Source organism: Natator depressus, chromosome 3, assembly GCF_965152275.1.
Source record: "Natator depressus isolate rNatDep1 chromosome 3, rNatDep2.hap1, whole genome shotgun sequence".
Classification (NCBI taxonomy): Eukaryota; Metazoa; Chordata; order Testudines; family Cheloniidae; genus Natator; species Natator depressus.
In genome coordinates, this window is record NC_134236.1 from 189,423,999 (window position 1) to 189,445,147 (window position 21,149).

Here is a 21,149-nt window from a genome sequence, read left to right on the forward strand (position 1 = left end):
CCTCTTGGAACAAGTTGTGCTTCTCAGGGAGTTTAAAAACTAAGTTCCCATTTAACTTTAGTTGGAGTGGGGTCAGGCCCATCAATTGAAACACACAGTGAGTTGTATATAGCTCTGTGTCCTGAGGAAGGTGCCTAGTGCTGGGGACTGTTAAATAGTTCTTAGAATATGGAATCCCTCAGTGCAGTACTTAGTGAAAGTAGTTTTTGTCGTAAACCAGTATATCTAACATAGTCTCTCGCTTTTGTGACAGGGCTGTAAAGTGCGGGATCATGTGATCGGTTTACCGGCTGGAGGTGAAGGTGGGGATACTCTGCCATATCAAACTACTAAAATATTGAATGATCTGCTTCAGCATAGAGATGACGTTGTTGTTCCTTTTTCTAAAGATCAGAATAGGTGAGAAAATTGAATTAAAGCTACTGAAATTACTTAATGTTTGACATTAGCACTTGAGTAAATTTACATTTGATTTTTCCCCTCTTCTAAACAGACAATGTAGTGGAATTTTTAAAAGTTAACTAATATATTTCCAGTATTTTAATTATAAATTGGGACAAGAAACAGAAATGTTGCTATCTGTTGCATTTGAAGCAGACGCTTGAAGCAATTCTGTCTTCGTAACAGTTCAATCTTGCTTCTATTCATATTTTCATATAGGTACTTCCCAATACACTAGCCATGTAGCTGTTCTGCAGATTATCCATAGCACAATGGGGAGGAAAAAAGGTCAGATTCTAAGATTTGTAAAATAGGAAAACTATCATTGTCTTATACTTCATGAACATTTCTTCCTTATAGTGATTCTGGGATTGGGCTGTGTGATGAGAGAGGAATTGAATGTGATGTGCTGTTAGAACCAAATACACTGTGGGGCCCAAAAACTGGAGAAATCAATGCTGTGAGTAATTGCTGCTTTTATTTTGTTGTTTTCTCTCTCTCTATTAATGATTGTAGTGGACGCTTAGAAAACGCATTCAATCAAGAGACCTACTGCTGTTTTAAAAATAACTAACAAAAAACCCTAACCTAGTTAATAAATCTAAAACCTAGGTTTCAGGGACATTATCTGCTAATTTAGGGCCAAAATGTGGGTTTAGTGGGGAGCAGGGAGGTTTTTATTTTTTATTTTATTTATTTTAAACAAAAGCTGTTAAAATTAATGCCCACACATCTACACCACAGAGACCATTCAGAAACTGAAGCTATAAAGACCCATATTAAGCATAACAATTAAAATAGATAAAATACTTAATTACCATTCTAAACTCCTCCTAATCTTGATGGTCACAAAGCACACAGCTGATATTTTGTAAACTACTGAGTACTTCAGTGCCAATGGTACATGTTAAAACCCCCATATAAGACTTGTGTATTTTCATAAGTCCCCAGAAGAGCCTCTTATTGTGTAAACAGCCTTTTCCAAGGGCAAACAGATATCAAGGTCATTGGTCCATTCTTCTGTTGATAGACTAGATTATTTCCCCCAGTAACACACAACCCAGCTCTTTCCTACCAATGAATCAACTCCCACATTACACCAGTGCACTTTAAGTCAAGTTGGGATAGATCATTAATAATGCTAGCCATGGTATAAAGAGAACCTCTGCAGTCTGTTGTATTTTTGCAGTCTTCATGCACTGTAGTCCATAACTTGTGAATAACACAGCAGTTCCAGACAGTTGGCCTGAAACTGCCAGTAGCAGTAAGACTCAGCCTAGAGAAAACTACAAATGTGTACTGGAACAAATGTTTGCAAATGCTGGCCTAGTCAGAATCTTGTGGTTAACTCGGGTTGTTGCTACCATAATATAAGTTTTTATTACTGGCCACATAGTTTTAGGTATTAAAGCAAATTCTAAAGCGATTTACCTAAGACTTTTAATTTACTATGTCTAGATTTAATTGAATGCTAATTCAGATTTATGCACATGCTTAACTTTACACACCTGAGTAAAATTTCAATGGGGCTACTCTCCTATATAAAGTTAAATGTGAACAACTCCTTGCAGAATCCAGGATGTAGTTTACTTGAACAAATACTCCATTGTTTTTTATAAATCTATTTGAATCTCTTATTTTGTTTCACAGTGTATATTAACTTGACCACGTCTCTGCCTTTTTATATCTAGTTTCTTTCTCTGAAAAACTGGACTCTTCAGCTGGTTAGTAAAATAACTAGTTCATCCTGCTTTAAATTTTAATGTGTTTTAAAATGTTGTTGCTCTTTTATGTTAACAAATAACCTTGATGTCACTGCCATTTTTTCTATATCTGCTTTAACTTTTAAATTATAGGATAATGCATTTTCAGTGTAAGCTCTAAAGACTATGTATGTGGAGATGCTACAGTAATTGCTGCTTTATAAGTGTAGCAGATCTGGAGGTTAAACATTAATTTAATCAATATCTTTTAAAAATTCCTTTAATTTTTTTTCAAATGTTACAATGAAATCTTTAGGCAGCTGCAGTCCATATATTTTCTTCCTTCCTATTATTGCTGCATTTCCTTTACTATTCATTGTCATAGACAGCGGATTCTGAGATTGATGTTCCAAAATAAGGTCCTACCGCAAACTTGCTAACTACAATAAGAGTACTCTTTTAAAAAAGGAAAACAATATATTTTTTTTTTTTTATTCCACAGAGGAGCAGGGTTTGTTATGGACTAATTTTTTAAAAGAATTAAAATGTTCTTATTTTAAATCACTTTATAAATAACAGACAAACATCAGTCTTCCACGCTACATTGTGCTGAGGACAATGGCCTAAACTTTCAAAAATGACTAATGACTTGGGTGCCCTGCTTGAGACATCTTTATAGGGGCCTGATTTTTCAGAAAGTACTGAGCACCCACCCTCCAAAAAGGAGGGCTTTTTAAAGTGCATCAGATGGGGTACCCAGAATCACTAGTCATTCTTGGAAATGTAGGCTGATGAGCTCAATCCTGCACTGCTGCCAAGCCAGAAAGCAGCAATGCTCCAGTCACACCCCAGTATGTTGTAAAGGGGGTGGCATAGAGTTGGATATGCTAGGAGAATTGGTTGGAATCTGATTAAGCTATTTTTGGGGCCCCTTTGTATTGCTCCATTAGTGCAAAAGTCTGTCTCAGAGCTGAGGATCTGGCCCAACATATAAAAACAATGTATATAACTCCATACAGGAGCACAGTGTGTGGTGCTTGATGAGTACCTCTTTTCATGTGTGGTGCATATGTGTACACAAATTAGTGAAAGCAACATTGCATCTCACTTATTAATTTGTCTTACAGTAGCAATTGGGGCTCAGCTATGCTGGGCACTGTACAAACATAGTACAGAAGGTCACTGCCACAGAATGCTTTGATTGCAAAATACAGAGAAGATAATATAACCTAATGAAATGAGGTGTGTGGGTACCTTCTGCCATTTGCCTCTATGATGACCTTCAAACATGCTTATTTTGAATCACCTATATTGGCACAGGCCAGTGCAACTTATCCAACACAACCTTGCATCCATTGAGCAGCTTCACACCAGGGATGCTCGCCCCAGGGCAGAGCAGGTTGCATTGTTGCTGTTCTCCCTGTCTTCGAGACTAAGGTCAGAACCCAGTACGTGTAAAACACATAGGCAAGGAAGCCTAGTTTAACAAAAATAGCTGGCACTCAGCGTTGTTTATCTGCAACAAAAAACTTAATGATATGGAAAACCTGTAGCGTTTGAGGAGATAGTGACCTTTTTTGGTACTTTATTCATGTTGCTTAGAAACAACAGTCATTGCTATCAGAAGAGGAGGAGTATACCACTGGCTCAGAGGTCACTGAGGATGAAGTGGGGGACGAAGAGGAAGTCTACAAGAAACCAGGTACAATTATCTGTCTGTTATTGCAAGAATCTTTTCTTGGTAATTAGGGATTAGAATACAAGGCAGAAGTTTTCTTTTTTGTAAAAGAACTTCAAATAGAAATAAATAAAATAAACCCTATCACAAAATGTCTCACTTGAATTTATATTTTATTTTTTTTCTCTGAGACCTATATTAAATACACAGATTTACCTATGTTCTCCTATTCATCAGCTCCAGCAGTAAACGCTCACAAATGGGAAATTACACATATATCCAATGTTCTCATACCAGTGAGACAGATTAAAGCTATATTCTGTATGGTCTATTCCCTTCCCTGGAAGGGTTGCTATCAGAGCTGTTTTATCCCTCCTGTCACCTCCTAGATTAATGTTACAGAAGTAGGACCTCAGGTTACTAGCCATGTAGCTGTGTCCTCTGCAGCAGCATTTGCAGAGTCCCACTCCTTCATCCGCACACACTGGTTATTGATCTTCTGTTGTAAGGACCAGAAGTGAAAGGCAGGCTGCCTCAGTTCTCCTAAGATTGCACTGATTCTTCCCCCTAACTTGCACAGTCTGACTCATACATACAAAGGCATACCATGGCCTGCAGGAAGTAAGTGCTGCAGGACTGACCACTCTCCTGGCCACCCAAGCAGGAGACAAGACAGGAAATCCAGAGGAAGGCATGAAGAAGCATGTGGCTCTTAGTTTCCATCACGACAGATAGGATGTGAAGAAGGGCCTTGATTTCAAATTGGGTGGGTGGAAGACTGAGGATTTTGGGAAAGAGGAGGGAGGGCTCTTAGGGCCAAGAACTTTCTGCTGTTCTTGGTGTGGTGAGGGTGGGGGTAGAGAGGAGGATGGAGACTGGTGTGTTGACGTGGATAGAGAGAGGCAAAATCAGAAAAGCGCTTCTTGAGAAGTGATGTCCTTGGAAAAAAGGAAACTAAACAAGGTAGAGTATTATATAGTATAAAGAAAAGCAACTGAAAAAGACATATGGAGAAAATAGCCAACATATACAACAGAAGAAAAGTAGAGAGAGAGAAATTTAAATGGGGGATAGGGAGGGAAGAAAATCCCAAAACAAGGGAGATGTAGTGAGTGACGTTTTAATGTAAAAATGATGCAGACCTCTTGTAAAATTCAGTTGTTTGATATTTTATATTGTGTGTGTGTGTAATAATACATTTTCTCAAACAGAACCTTGCTAATTCTCAATCAGGAAACAGGTAATCCGTTAAGCAAAAATTCTAGAGTGCACTAGTAAGATTTTTACAAATCACATAGTAGAATGTTTGCTAGTAAACAATGAAGTGTTAGTTAAAACTAAATTACATGTCAGGAAAAAATGCCAAATTACATTTTGTGAGATACTACCCTTGTGACTTTTTTGATCATTCACTTCAACTAATTCACAAAATTCTTCAACTTGCAATGGATCTTCCAGACATTAGTGCAAATTAGTGAGGGGTGTGTTGATCATGCTTATTATAGTGTTGCCTAAGGGCCAACTGAGATTGGTGCCCTGTTGTACTAGACTCCATACAAACATAGAATAAAAGACAGTTCCTTCCCCAAAGAGCAAACAATCTAAATAGACAAGACAAAGGGTGGGAAAAGGGATATAACATACAAGCAGAGTGAAGAGTGTGATGCCTGGTAGATGGCATGTTTAGGGCCATGGTTTTCTTATGTTGTATAAATCCTTTTGGTGGGTTATGATAAGAGGGAATTGACTAGATGGAAACACAAAGGAAGGAAAGGGGACATAAGGGGCTGGAGCAATCAGTCTGCACAGGGCAGAGAATGTCCACAGTGAAAACTTCAGAAAGCATTCTGATGATGCCATCAAGACTTTTGGTCCCTACTTGCATTCTTAGGGATGTATTCAGTGTATGCATGTTTACATATAATTTCTTTCTACTGTAAACTTCAGCTCATGCATGCTTCTTAGGAGAAGCATGTGAGTGGGTTTTGCCTTTGTGCTTTGTGGATGTTGGTCCCATTTTATCATTATCTATCGCATAGCTTTACCAAGGAGGGAGAATATCCAAGTCACTGACTCATGTGTGTGCAGGAATGTGGAAGTCACTATGCGCAGCCAGTGTGATTTAAATATTTTAAATATTGAGGATTGTTTGCTACTAAATAGTGTTTTAATTAACAGGGAGAAAAGAGAAGCCAAAGAAGTTAATCAAACATCCAAAGAAACAAGTTTCTTCACCTAGTGTTCAAAAAAAGGAGAAACCAATGGAGAAGGTAAATCTAAGTTGTGAAATGGACTGTTCAACTCAGTCAGTCCAATGAGGAATTTTTCTTTAATTTTTGCAGCTAGTCTTAAATGTATTCATTAAGGCATTTTTCTGTTTTTTGACAGTCAAATTCTCGAGATGCATCTCCATTCATGTAAGTATTTCTCCAAGTCCTGGGTGAAACATCCTGCTTAGCAAAATACTACTGACAACACTTTTGTTTGTCTCTTGTTACCAGTGTGAGTATGCAGCAGAATAAGTGGGACGCTTCTAGATCACTGAGATTCAACCAAGATGCTCAAAGAGAAGATGGTAAGATTTCATTGGTTTAGCTTTCGTAAAGTTAATGTTAGAGGAAAAAATAGAATTCTGTTATGTAACTACATAACTATTTCAGTAAAGTACTCTGCTTAGGTATGTCAAGGCTGAATGTGATTTCAAACTAGTTTTATACTGGTACAACTACATTGACTTCTACAAAAATTGCTTCCGCCGACGTGCACGGGCTGAAATTGTGGAAAAGCAGCATCACTTGCCCCGTAACCTCAGCCGTTCGGAACACAACGCCATCAACAGCCTCAGGAACAACTCTGACATCATAATCAAAAAGGCTGACAAAGGAGGTGCTGTCGTCATCATGAATAAATTGGAATATGAACAAGAGGCTGCTAGGCAGCTCTCTAACACCACATTCTACAGCCCATTATCCTCTGATCCCACTGAGGATTACCAAAAGAAACGACACCATCTGCTTAAAAAACTCCCTGAAAAAGCACAGGAACAGATCTGTGCAGACACATACCTAGAATCCCGACCAGGGGTATTCTGTTTGCTACCCAAGATCCATAAACCTGGAAATTCTGGATGTCCCATCATATCAGACATTGGCACCCTAACAGGATTGTCTAGCTATGTGGACTCTCTCCTCAGGCCCTACGCTATCAGCACTCCCAGCTATCTGCGAGACACCACTGACTTCCTGACGAAACTACAATCCATCGGTGATCTTCCAGAAAACACCATCCTGGCCACTGTGGCTATAGAAGCCCTCTACACCAACATTCCACACAAAGATGGACTACAAGCTATCAGGAACAGTATCCCCGATAATGTCACGGCAAACATGGTGGCTGCCCTTTGTGACTTTGTCCTCACCCACAACTATTTCACGTTTGGGGACAATATCAAGTCAGCGGCACTGCTATGGGTACCCGCATGGCCCCACAGTATGCCAACATTTTTATGGCTGAACGACACTTCCTTAACTCTTGTCCCCTAACGCCCCTATTCTACTTGTGCTACATTGATGACATCTTCATCATCTGGACCCATGGCAAAGAAGCCCTTGAGGAATTCCACCATGATTTCAACAATTTCCATCCCACCATCAGCCTTAGCCTAGACCAATCCACACAAGCGGTCCATTTCCTGGACAGTACTGTGCTAATAAGCGATGGTCACATAAACACCACCCTATACCAGAAACCTACTGACCGCTATACTTACCTACATGCCTCCAGCTTCCATCCAGACCACACCACACGATCCATTGTCTACAGCCAAGCTCTAAAGATACAACCGCATTTGCTCCAATCCCTCAGACAGAGACAAACACCTACAAGAGCTCTATCAAGCATTCTTAAAACTACAGTATCCACCTGCTGAAGTGAAGAAACAGATTGACAGAGCCAGAAGAGTACCCAGAAGTCACCTAGTGCAGGACAGGCCCAACAAAGAAAATAACAGAACGCCGCTAGCTGTCACCTTCAGCCCCCAACTAAAACCTCTCCAGCGCATCATCAAAGATCTCCAACCTATCCTGAAAAATGATCCCTCACTCTCACGGATCTTGGGAGACAGACCAGTCCTCGCTTACAGACAGCCCCCCAACCTGAAGCAAATACTCTCCAGCAACCACACACCACACAACAAAAACACTAACCCAGAAACCTATCCTTGCAGCAAAGCCCGATGCCAACTCTGTCCACATATTTATTCAAGTGACACCATCATAGGACCTAATCACATTAGCCACGCCATCATGGGCTCGTTCACCTGCACATCTACCAATGTGATATATGCCATCATGTGCCAGCAATGCGCCTCTGCCATGTACATTGGCCAAACCGGACAGTCTCTACACACAAGAATAAATGGACACAAATCTGACATCAGGAATCCTAACATTCAGAAACCGGTAGGAGAACACTTCAACCTCTCTGGACACTCAGTAAAAGATTTAAAGGTGGCAATTTTGCAACAGAAAAGCTTCAAAAACAGACTCCAACGAGAAACTGCTGAGCTTGAATTAATATGCAAACGAGATACCATTAACTTGGGTTTGAATGGAGACTGGGAGTGGCTGGGTCATTACACATTGAATCTATTTCCCCATGTTAAGTATCCTCACACCTTCTTGTCAACTGTCTAAATGGGCCATCTTGATTAGCACTACAGAAGTTTTTTTTCTCCTGCTGATAATAGCTCTCTTAATTAATTTATCCTCTTACAGTTGGTATGGCTACTTCCACCTTTTCATGTTCTCTGTGTGTGTGTGTGTGTGTGTGTATATCTTCTTACTATATGTTCCATTCTATGCATCCGATAAAATGAGCTGTAGCCCACAAAAGCTTATGCTCAAATAAATTTGTTAGTCTCTAAAGTGCCACAAGTACTCCTGTTCTGTTCTTTTTGCGGAGACAGACTAACACGGCTGCTACTCTGAAACTTGTTTGGAGTTACTTCTAACTAAGATGAGTTAGTGAGAGGAGAACTGGGCCCTTTATGACTCTTAAACTGTATATTATGAAACTTGGTTAGGTTAAATTTTTAAATGCTTATTGACAGTTGCAAAAAACCTGGAAATGATGGTAAACCACACCACCATTTCAAGTCTGGAACTTAATCTTCTGCCATTCCTAATACAAGCCTATTGATATTTTATTCAGTCATATTAGCAACTATGCATGAATTTTGGGTCTCATCTGTCCATGTAGCTTTGCAAGAGCAAAGAGATTATCCTTTGCAACAGAAGGCTTATGACAGAAAGAAGGTATGATTCTGATCTCAGTCATGACAGTGTAAAACACTGAGTAATTCCACTGAAGTCAATAGTTGCATTGATGTCATATTCTCCTCTCACCCCTGGGGACTGATCCCCACCTGATGTAAATTTCTGCAGCTCCACGTAATAGAATGGCCCTATGCTGACTTACACAAGCTGAGGTTCTGTCCTATAGTGACTCATGTCTATTGAATTTTATGTTGACCCAGATATTCTGTACTTGATTCCATGAAATATGAAAAAAACATTGCAGATATCTCTAAAGTGGATCTCAGCATGTACTCTGATTAATATTTATGTATAGCATATATTATTCTGTTCAAAAATTGTGATAAGTGCTAGAATTCAGTTGCAGCCATGCTTTGTTATGCTACACAATAACTTCAAAATCTTCTTGAACTCACAAAATGTTGGTGCAGCAAGAATGGCACTCCAGGCAGTGATACCTCAGGATCAGATTAGCACTAGTCTCTTCTTACCCACAGGAGAAAAATACCTTTTGTTACAGAGAGAAAATAAAGAGAAAATATTCATCACCTCACATGCTGAGAGATTGACTAATGCAAATGGATAGTCTGGGTCCCCTGGCAGGAGTAAACTTGGGAGGAAGTTCCACAGTTACAGACAGGAGAAGGAAAAGTTCCTTAACTGTGGTTTTGTATTTTTAGTTTGTATTAAATGGCAGCTGTTTGGAATGTCAGAACAAAGTCCTGGAGAGAGAAAGATGAGGGGGCAGGTGATGTGGTTATAAGTGTGTGGTAATTGCCTGAGCATATAAATTGCATGGGTATGTGATAAATTGTTTATCACATGGATATTGCCTCCACATATATGCTTTGTGAATGCCTCTCTCCCGATCTCTCAGTTTATAAAGAAGTAAGATCATACTGTTCTGTGTTGCTTTTCCTCACTACTGTATGGAGTTGAAAGTTGTGGTCTCAGTAAACTACTGAGTTTCCTTTGCTTTTCCATTTCTTTTAGAAATCTATGCTGCCTCAAAACCATTCTCTTAGATCTGGCAGTGCAATGGATGCAGATAGATCCCTGCTCCTGCATGGAGCCCAATTGAAGCTGCGTTACACTGCAGAATCAGGACCTTACTTTGGATCATAGCTGCTCATGCTTTTCATATGAGCCAAGAATAAAGCCACTCATTTCTTTGTATAGTGGATTATTAGTAATATATGCATAATCTCCTTCCTCATGTTTATGGCTCTTCATCTTGGTAGTAAGGAATATTTAGAATATTGATATTTCTTTTATTACTTGCAGATCAGCGAAGGATGTGTGAGATCACAGGTCACCTAATAAAAATGAGATTGGGAGACCTGGACCGGGTCAAGTCAAAGGAAGGCAAAGAAGTAAGACTTTATATTATGGTCATATTAGCTTGATATTTTAGCCAGATCTCTTGAATTCATGCATTTTCAGTACCAGAAAATGAGATTTAGTTTTTTTCAGGTGTCTGGAAGACTTACGCTTTAACATGACTTTGATCAGGTTTTAATAGTTTAAAGTGATTTTTTTCCTAAAACACTTGGTCAGAAAAAGTTTCGAAAGGTCACTATTTCAAAACCTGTTGACCCAGGAAGTAGGATGGGTTTGGAGGGGCCAAGTATCAGGCACTGGGAGCACAGCAAGATGCAAAGTCTTTATGGTTCTTTCTTAATCAGAGCCAGATCAATGGCTACTGTGCATGAGTGCAGGCTCATGCGCCTTCACAATGGGGCTCTGAAGGGATACAATATGATCTTTGCTATCTCCTTTTGGAAGACTTACTTCTGCAAATATAAATCAGTTATCTAAAAACTAATAACTTTTAGAAAGTCACTGATTCTACTGGAATAGCTAAATGATTTGATCTCCCTGTACTGCAGCATGCAGGTGGCATTTACTCTAGACTTGAAGCTCAGATAAAGGCCTCAGCGCAACTCAGTGCTCGACAAAATAGCACAGAGAAAAACACAAGGTAAGTTGTTGTTTAAGTGGCAGAAAAAGGCAGGATGTGTATTTTGGGCGTTTTTTTAAAAAGCCTTCTGTGACCAGAGTCCTAGTGGGGAGCCAGCTGTGGTCACTCCATTAGGGTGAACTGCAAAGAATGGGGCAGACAATCCCCAAAAAGCCGGTGAATATTCCAATACTTGCATTTAGCAAGCCATCATAGAACAGCTTCTTTGTTACCTTACTGGTTACTCAGAAGTCCAAACAACACAGTTCCCTTAAAGTGATCCAGCCTCAGGCCTCCATCCAGGTACCTAAGTCAAACATGATGATTTCTGAAAATCCTATTTCATCATATAAAAGAAAAGGTTCTACCGATCCCAAAGGATCGTACACATTACCTCGCAGGTTATTGATTATTCCAGATCTTAACCAAATATATGCTACAGCCACTTCTTATTAACTAAACTAAAATGTATTAAAAAATGAGAGAGATAGTATGGTTAAAAGATCAATATACATACAGACATGAGTTCAATTCTTAAGATTCAGATTCATAGCAGAAATGGTGAGCTTTGTAGTTGCAAAGAGTTCTTTCAGAAATAGTTCATAGGTTATAGTTCAATGTCCAAATATCATATTCAGGGCGTACCACCATAATGGAACCTCAGTCTTGCAACTCAAACTTTCCCCATGAAGCCTAAGCAGATCTGAGATGACAGAATCAAGACCCAAGGATCTTTTATACAATTTCATGTCCTCTTTGACAAGTTGGGATTTCCTTAGGGAACAAACAGTAATTAGGATAAAAAGAAAAGGACTACTTGTGGCACCTTAGAGACTAACAAATTTATTTGAGCATAAGCTTTCGTGAGCTACAGCTGTAGCTTACAAAAGCTTATGCTCAAATAAATTTGTTAGTCTCTAAGGTGCCACAAGCACTCCTTTTCTTTCTGCAGATACAGACTAACAGGGCTGCTAGTCTGAAACCAGTAATTAGGATGACTTTTTGAAGGAGTTCCATCACAGGTACTTACCTATACGAATTAACATAAGGCCATTTGCTTGTTCCTCCACCATTCACAATACATTTCAAAGAGAGATGAATACTGAGATCCATATTTACAATTCATTTAAATGCTAGGATGTTCTTTTGATCTCTGAACTATCAGAATACAGCATAGACAGGGACTGTTGATTACATCGTTGACCCTACTCATACATATGTAAATACACAAAAAAACAAACATTATCTCCCCAGATGACTTTTGAAGGTTATTTATTTTGCAGGATGTTTAACCCTTTCTAGCCATGCGTGACACCTTCTCATTTCAAACTCTCCCTCCACATCAGCTCTTTCCAGTGTGTGAAGTGCATCTGGAGGTGAAAATCACCCTCACCCCACTAAACCTTGTAGTGGAGTCAGGAGAATGGAACCCAACCTTGCAGAGCTGCGGTACAACCCATCTGCAGCATCTGGGTTAGAAGTGTGACTTCCCCACTGTAAACCCATCTGGAATTTTGGGTTTCTGGATCAGTGTCTGTACAGATCTATTAAAAAGGAAAGGAGGACTTGTGGCACCTTAAAGACTAACAAATTTATTTGAGCATAAGCTTTCGTGAGCTACAGCTCGCTTCATCGGATGCAAGCGAGCTGTAGCTCACGAAAGCTTATGCTCAAATAAATTTGTTAGTCTCTAAGGTGCCACAAGTACTCCTTTTCTTTTTGTGGATACAGACTAACATGGCTGCTACTCTGAAACAGATCTATTAGTCATCTCTCTGTCCACTTCCAAAAATTCCCACATCAGTGACCTATTTGGTGTTGTTCCAAAGCCCCATCCTTATTACATGAGGATCAGAAAAAAAATCACTGAGAGTCTGACACCTTGTATGTGAGCATTTAGTCTGGAGCCAATATTCTACTCACTACTTGGTGGTCAAGTGGTGAATCTTAGAAGTAGAGTTTTATAATGGATCTGCTGATAGCTCTTTCTTAACCAGAGCCAGAGCATGCCTAGTGTGCAGTGAAAATTGATGTATGATTTCGTTTCATACTGAAACCTGTAAGGAGTTCCTGTAAGTCTTTTTGCATCTGCCTGCAGGCACATGTATGAAGATACTTCTGCAGGGCTTTCTCTGAAAAGCAGGTATTTGATGGCCAAGCACTGATAAATATTTATCTTTTATACAAGGATACAAATGGGTGACTAGAGATGCCATGGTATAAAGGGACAATGAGCATAACAGTATAATGTACTGTTTCTCCCTTCTATGTTGTACTTGAATGTTTAGGGTTTCGGATTTTGACAAAAATCATAAAATGGTTTCATACAGTGAACTATCAAACTGACTATTATAATTCGCAACAATTAATCCTGTATCATGCTAAAAGCGTCTCCACATGTGTATGTACTATTTATTTTAAATCCAGGTCTAAATCTCGCTTTGGTCAAGGCCGTCCAACATGAGGAACTTCAGGAAGAAATCCTAGCCAGAATCATTGCTACTTCCTGGAACTGTACTGTACTCCAATACAGAGAATGCATTCTCCAAAAGCTTTTAAGTGACTTATTTATTATTTATTACTGTAAGCCATGTAAATTATTCTGCTATGATGAATGAATGCAAAATTCAGAAAGGTCTAATACTTATTTTAATTGTAAATACAGTTTCTTAGATTGCTTTTTTAGGCTATTGTGTTAAGCTACATAGAAAACATTTTATAAACCAGCAAAGTTAAAATATTTGAAAATCCTTGCTTATTGAGGAGTGGTGCTTATAAACTACTCTAGACCATCACTTTTAACTGCTAGACATTTTAAAATGAAGAAACTACTGAATTATGAGTGCAATCAGTGATGTTTTAAATGCATCATCTAGTATTGTGATTTGAATTATACATCTTGGGCTGAGTCTGGGGGTGATCTTTATCTTGCTTACACTGGTTTGACTGATGTAACTTTATTAAAGTCCATGGAATTACTTCTGATTGACAAGGCTATAAGTTAAATCAGAATCAGGCCCCTAGGCTTTCCTCCCCATGTCCACACAACTTCCATTCGTGCTAAGGTGAGCATCAAGGGGGATTAGACCCCTAAAGTTCATGTGAAATGAACCTACTAAGGGTATGATAACTTTACATCTTGCATGAGGTATTCATTTTCTCAACTTTAATGCATGGAAAACAGCATATTCATTCTCATTTTGCTCGTGACACTTCTCCTGCATCACACAGTTCTTCGTTCCCTTTTGTTGTCTGAGCTTTAGAAGCATAGTAAAGCAGTTTCTTCCTTTAATGATACCAGTGCCACTGTAGCTTTGCTAGCAGAGGTGGTGTAAGTTCTGTACCTTTTGAAAGAGACATCTTGCCTATGTAGATCTGGGCCAGGAAGTATGTTTCTAGACCTGCCTGAATAATCCTGTTCAGCAATAGAATGTTCTGATACGGTTCTACTGGAGCAGTAGGGTCCATGTTTGTTTTAGTGCACAGTCCAGTAGTACCGGAATGGAACAACTTGCCTGGGAAAAAATCATGTTTATTCAAAGGAAATTGCAATAAAGCAGTATTTTGAAAACCACATTCTAATTTTTCTAACCAAGCAAAAAGAGCACTCAGGGAAAACTTATTCCAGATCATAATCATTCAATAAAATGTGTGTTTGGAAATAAGCTCAAAATCTCTGCTGGGGGGGGGGGGGGGGAATCCTTCCTTAAAATGTATTCTTTATTTGCAAGCCTTTATTTGGCTTGTTTCTAGAATTTTAAATAATAAATTGAAATAGGCATGGTGATTGCAAGAGGGTGCAGATTCATTAAAAATAAGTGTTAGCTCTGTTTACATGTGTTCTTCCAAGTTAACATCCATCCAAAATTCACTGAAACCAAGGGAAGGACTTCTGTTGACTTCAGTGACCTTTGGCTTGGGGTATGATTGGTAGGTGCAGCAGTGTTTTATCTTACATTCATAAGAGACATGGCTTTATCAAAGCCTATTGTTTGTTTGCAAAAAAAAATCAGTTTTGTGTTTTAGAAGTTCAGTGTTTATACTAAATATTATTTGAAAGCCAATGGTTTATAATTCACTGTGCAAAAATGTGTTATAGTTTTCTAGCTTGTATAGAAGTCTCTCTCAAGCTGTACATGTAAACTTTGCTCAGCAAATTGAACAAGGGGGGGTGGGCAGGTGTGTGTGTGTGTGTGTGTGTGTGTGTAAAAGATTTTTTTAAAACTACTGACTCGAAAAAGGGAAAAAATTCTCTCCAGGACGGGAAAGTCTAATGCTTTGGTTTATGTCAAAATGTCATTTTTACATGCCAGTATCCTTCATCATAATCTATTCAAAATGTTCTTTTTTCTAAACATATGCCTGTAATATATATAGTGGAAGTGCAATTCATATTTTATTAAGTATTAGTAGTATTTTCTTTGACAAATTCCGTTAACTTTTATCCTGTATTAACTTTGAAGTCATGTCTCAGTTTAACTGCAATAAATGTTACTGATTTAAACACTTTGTTTTTAGTAGACTTACAAAGCCAAATACATTATATAGTGGCAAATGTTATTTTTGTTTCAGATCAATCATAATGATTCTTGCATGTCATTGTCCCTTCCTCAAAAATGTATAGATTCTCAGTCTCCCCTTGTTCTTTAAAGTAGCTGTCTAACTGTTCTTGAAGCACTATGTTACAGACTTCCTACCCCAGTTCTGAGAGCAGAAAAAAAAATGGTTGAACTTTAGTACACATACAATACAAAGTATATCCTGGTGTACAAGAATTGTGCAACTCTGCAGGCCAGATCAAAAGCCTCATTGAAATAAAATGGAAAGACACCCAGTGACTTCAACAGGCTTTCAGTTAAGCATCGCACGAGCCTCTTACGGTAATGACTAAAACGCGCAAATCTAAAACCAAGCCACACCCAAAAACATTCTCAACTTCACCTTCTAGTTACAGCGTGCTGATCATGTTTGCAAATAATCTTTTAGTGATGGCAACCATAACTTAATAGTATGAGCATAGAGCAGCAGCACTGACACATTTGACCAGGGGCTGTTGCTGAGAGATTTGGCAGGAGAGATTGAACTGTAATGTGTTGGTTCCAATCCTTTCTCTTCAGAAGGTTGTAGAGTTCCACAAGGTTCAGTGCTGCGGCCCCTGTGGTCTGGAAGAGTGCAGCCCAGGTTGGGCCTGAAGCCAAGACCGTTCCTCATGCAGGGGAGGGTGGGAGGCTGGGGGCCACATGGTGCAGCTGTGAGTGGTTGGGTTGGCACAGTTTCCTGCTATGGCCCTCCCCATTCCCCCTGCTGGAGGGGAAGGGCTGGGGTGGGGGGGGTGTCACATGGTACCATTAGGATGACCAGGAAGGACCTGACTCTGTGCCCAGACAGCTCTGCTGGAGCCAGCTCTAGAGGACCTGTTTCTACCCTTCCACCTATCAGGTGGGGAGCCCAAGGGTCCTAGGGTTGCGAACCCTCCAGGATTGGCCTGGAGTCTCCAGGAATTAGATTGTCATGTGATGAAATCTCCAGGAATACATCAACCAAAGTTGGCAATCCTAAGGGTCACATCATGCATCTGTGACAGGGGAGGAGGGCTGAATCTCTAGGCAGTCCTGCCTAAGCTGAGGCTGTTCCCTCAGCCCCTTCCTCTCCAACTACTCACTGGGATGGAGTACAAGAGTCAGTAGTGCTGCTACTACAGTTGGGAGGGCCTGGGGTCCCCAGGTGGCCCTGACAGAGCTGAGTCTGCTGCTTTGGCCCCTGCATCTGCACATGGGAGCAGAGGTAGATTAGGGGTTTGTGGTGCCCTGGGCCACAGCAAGTTGGGGGGTCCCTCCCCACCCCTTCCACCTGCAGTCTTCCCACCCACCACTGATGCTCCTGCTGGGTAAATGGGCTCTGGCCATAGGGGCTTCCCCCGCCCTGCCCACCTGGCACTCCTGCTGGAGAACAGAGTTGGGGTATGGGGTCACCTATTTTCCCAGACCCCCCGAATTGGCTGGGGCCCTCGGGCATGTGCCCCTTTGGCCAGGTGCCTAATCTGCCACTGCATGAGGGGGGCCGCAGGTGTACACCCGGCTCCTCCTTGTGTCCTGTTACACCTCCCTCCACCATAAGCCACAGATGGAGAGGGGAAGGGCTCCTGGGGCTTCAGTCAAGATAGGATACACATCCTCCTCCTCCTCCTCCTCCCCCCCTCCTCCATCAGGACAAGGCCATAGGAGTCGGCATCAGTAGTAGGGGACCCAGCTCTGCCCTAACGGAGTTGCTGAGAGTGGTGGCCTTAGAGGTGGTTGAGGGCTCATTTGAGCAACTTTGTGGGGAACTGTGGGTTTGGGACTGCAGCCCTGTGGGGAAGGATGTGCTCAGCCTTTGCACAACTGGAGAACAAGTGAGGACCCATAGCCTGCCACAGGTGCAGGAGCATTACCTTGAAATTTAAGCTTTGGGATGCCCCTTGAATAACCTGCCTATTGCCCCCTTAATCTGCTCTTCCTGAGGTATGGGTCGCTAGGGAAGTTAAGGAAATACTTGAATGACACAGATATAAACTTCCGATACAGTGATTGACACAAACAGTACATTTTCCAAAACAAAGTGTCTTTTTATTAATGTAACTAATAATCCCTACTACGATATAATCCAAATATAGAATTTGACACAAATCCCTTATTGCAAGTTAAAGAGCATTTAAACTACATTGGCATACAGTTTAAATTCTAAATTGGACACTTTGCTACAAATGTCCAGTTTGTAACAAATTGCTGGCAGCAGTTCCTAACTTATACTTTGTTTTACATATGTAAAATACAATTAAAACACACACACACTCACTTCAAGCATACACATTTATACTGTACTGCAGTGGTTCCCAAACTTGTTCCGCGGCTTGTGCAGGGAAAGCCCCTGGTGGGCCAGGCTGGTTTGTTTACCTGCCGTGTCTGCAGGTTCGGCCGATCGTGGCTCCCAGTGGCCACGGTTCGCTGCTCCAGGCCAATGGGGGCTGCAGGAAGCGGCGTGGGCCGAGGGATGTGCTGGCTGCTGCTTCCAGCAGCCCCCATTGGCCTGGAGCGGCGAACCGCGGCCAGTGGGAGCCGCGATCGGCCGAACCTGCGGACGCGGCTGGTAAACAAACCGGCCCGGCCCACCAGGGGCTTTCCCTGAACAAGCGGCGGAACAAGTTTGGGAACCCCTGCTCTACTGTACAGTAAACAGTGAAAAACGGACGAGCTCATTCTATTAATTGATTCCATGGCACTGTTACAAATGTTGCTGTTTGCTGCTGCTGCTACTACTATAGCTTTTTAGCTCCCGGCTAGTCATCTCAGTTCCTCCCTTCGCTGCTGTTACCGGTGCAGCTCACTCCCCACGGCTTCTCTGGCTCTGTCCTTTTGTCCCTTAATCATTTTTTTTCAATGTTGCTGACGTGGCTGCTGCTGCAGCTGTTGTCTCTGCTGCTTTGGGTGCTTTCTTTAACAGTGCTTTCCTCAGAGTTCTGAGCTGTCTTTCCAGCAGCTCTTCTGTCCTCTTGGTCAGATTTCTGATCTCTCTGTCTAGCACGTTGGGACACAAGCTGGTTATGTGGGGGTCGCAAGCTCTGAGCCCTGACCAAGGCCAGTCATGGGGCTGAGAGTCCTGAGCCCCGCCACATGTGTGGCTGTCAGCCTGCGGAGCTGTGAAGTTCAAGTCTGGCCAGGCGTGGGGTTGTGAGCCCCGACACCCACCATGTGCAGAGCTCACAGCCCCAAGCACCTCCAGCCCAGCTTCACCCCTCCAGCCCTCTCTGCCTCCACAGAAAGGGTGCCAAATAGAAGTTTGCCCAGGGCACCATTTTTCCTATGGCCAGCCCTGGGACTGCGACTACGTTAGAGGGCTTGATTGTTCAGCAGCCGCAGAAGTTCTTTATTATTTAACATTCAGACATACGGGTGCATACCGTCTCCTGAAAATAATGGCCACCTCTACTGCTAAAACCACTAAAAAGCAAAGGTATCTCGAGTCTTACATTAAACAAGGTTTTACCAGCATTGTTTTCCTCTGGTATTGAAAAACCACAACGTGTCATTTGCTGTGAAATTTTGTCTGTTGAATTGATAAAACCATGCAAACTGCAGCAACCTCTTGAAACTAGACTTCCTGAGCATAAAAATCAAAATGTGGATTTTTTCAAACGCAGAGAAGAAGCAACAAAGAAAGCCCAGCCTGATGCAGATGGAAGTTTCCTACAGCAAATGTCCTCAGCTGTGGAGGCCTCTTATGTTGTGTCGCTACGAATCGCCCGTGCCAAAACGCCGCATACAATAGGTGAGGAGCTTGTTCTGCCAGTGTGCAAAGATAGTGTCGCTTATGCTTGGCAGTGATACTGCCAAAAAGCTGAATATGCTTTCTGTGTCGAGTGATTCTGTGAAACACAGAAGATGTGAGATGTCTGAAGATATCAAAACACAAGTGATGCATGAAATTAAATCTTCTGCTTTCGATACGTTCGGCCTGCAACTTGATGAAACTACTGATGCTACGATGCACAATTTATAGTGTTCATGCTGTGTGTTAGTGCCGGGGGTGTTAAAGCTGAGTTCTTATTCAGTGAACAACTTGAAACAACCACAACAGCACAGGCCATTTTCAATAAGGTGAATGTCTTTTTTTTTTTTTTTTTTTTTTTTTTTAAAGACTGGAAAAATCTTTGTGGTATCTGTACCGATGCTGCTGCTTCAGCCATGATGGGTGCATGGTCTGGCTTTCAGCAGAAGGTAAAGTGTGCATCACCTAATGTGATTGTCACTCATTGTGGAATCCATCGTCAAGTCCTAGCTGCAAAGGTGCCAACGTGCCTCAATGCTGTGGTGGATGTTTTTATACAAGCAATGAACTACATTAAGGCATATGGTCTGAATACTCATCTCTTTCAAGAGCTCTGCAATGAAATGGGTGGTGTATATGAAGTTCTGCTTTTCCACACTCAAGTTCAATGGCTTTCTAGGGCAGGGGTGGGCAAACTGTGGCCTGCAGGCCAGATCTGGCCCCTCAGGGCTTTGGATCCAGCCTGCAGATTTGCCACCCCCGTGGGGCCGTGGGCCCCGCACTGCTCCGGGAAGCGGCTGGCACTACATCCCTGTGGCCCCTGGGGGAGGGGGGACAGAGGGCTCCATGCGCAGCTCTTGCCTGTGGATACCTCCCCTGCAGCTTCCATTGCCCGGGAACGGGAACCGCTGCCAATGGGAGCTTCAGGGGAAGTACCCATAGGCTCACGGAGCGCTCTGCGCCCTCTCCCCTAGGGGCCGCAGGGATGTGGTGCCGGCCACTTCCCGGAATGGCTCGGGGCCAGGGCAGGCAGGCAGGGAGCCTGCCCTGGCCTCGGTGCATGCTGTTGCCACCCCGGAGCCGCTCCAGATAAGCGGCGGCTGGAGCCCGCACCCCGAACCCCTCCTGCATCCCACACCCCAACTCTCTGTCCTGAGCTGCCTGCTGCACCCTGCACCCCAACCCCTTGCCCTAAGCCCCCTGCCACACCCCGCACTCTTCCTGCAGCCCAACCCCCTTCCCTGAGCCCCCTCCTGCACTCTGCAACCCTCCCTGCACCACTGCTCTCAGCCCCCTCTCGCACTGTGCACCCCTTCCTGCACCCCAACCCCCTTCCCTAAGCCTATACCCCTCCTGTGCTCCAACCCCTTGCCCGAGCCCCTTCCTGCATACCATACCCCCTCTCACACCCCGCACTCCCTCCTGCACCCCAACCCCCTGCCCCAGCCCTACATTCATGGCCCTGCAAGCAATTTCCCCACCCAGATGTGGCACTCGGGCCAAAAAGTTTGCCCACCCCTCTTCTAGGGGATGCACATTAAAGTGCATTTTTATACATCTATGCCTTCTATGGCTCTGTGGATGAGGGGAAAGCAGTGGACGTGTTATTCCTTGACTTTAGCAAAGCTTTTGACACGGTCTCCCACAGTATTCTTGTCAGCAAGTTAAAGAATTATGGGCTGGATGAATGGACTATGAAGTGGATAGAAAGCTGGCTAGATTGTCGGGCTCAACGGGTAGTGATCAAT

At 42.2% G+C, this 21,149-nt stretch overlaps 1 protein-coding gene across 3 annotated transcripts in view; it reads left to right on the forward strand.

Moving 5' to 3' along the window:
• Window positions 1–14,788, forward strand: part of SANBR (SANT and BTB domain regulator of CSR) — a 48,379-nt gene extending 33,591 nt beyond the window's left edge. For 2 of the 3 annotated variants that reach the window (XM_074949523.1, XM_074949522.1), the window contains 10 exons: window positions 254–399; window positions 802–901; window positions 2,133–2,165; window positions 3,747–3,846; window positions 6,001–6,092; window positions 6,211–6,239; window positions 6,324–6,397; window positions 10,422–10,510; window positions 11,027–11,118; window positions 13,525–14,788. In XM_074949523.1, the coding sequence (XP_074805624.1) occupies window positions 254–399; window positions 802–901; window positions 2,133–2,165; window positions 3,747–3,846; window positions 6,001–6,092; window positions 6,211–6,239; window positions 6,324–6,397; window positions 10,422–10,510; window positions 11,027–11,118; window positions 13,525–13,561 (792 nt within the window). In that variant the 3' untranslated portion in view covers window positions 13,562–14,788. The remainder of the gene's footprint in view (window positions 1–253; window positions 400–801; window positions 902–2,132; window positions 2,166–3,746; window positions 3,847–6,000; window positions 6,093–6,210; window positions 6,240–6,323; window positions 6,398–10,421; window positions 10,511–11,026; window positions 11,119–13,524) is intronic. The other variant, XM_074949524.1, reaches the window with a different exon arrangement.
• The last annotated feature ends 6,361 nt before the right edge of the window (window positions 14,789–21,149 follow it).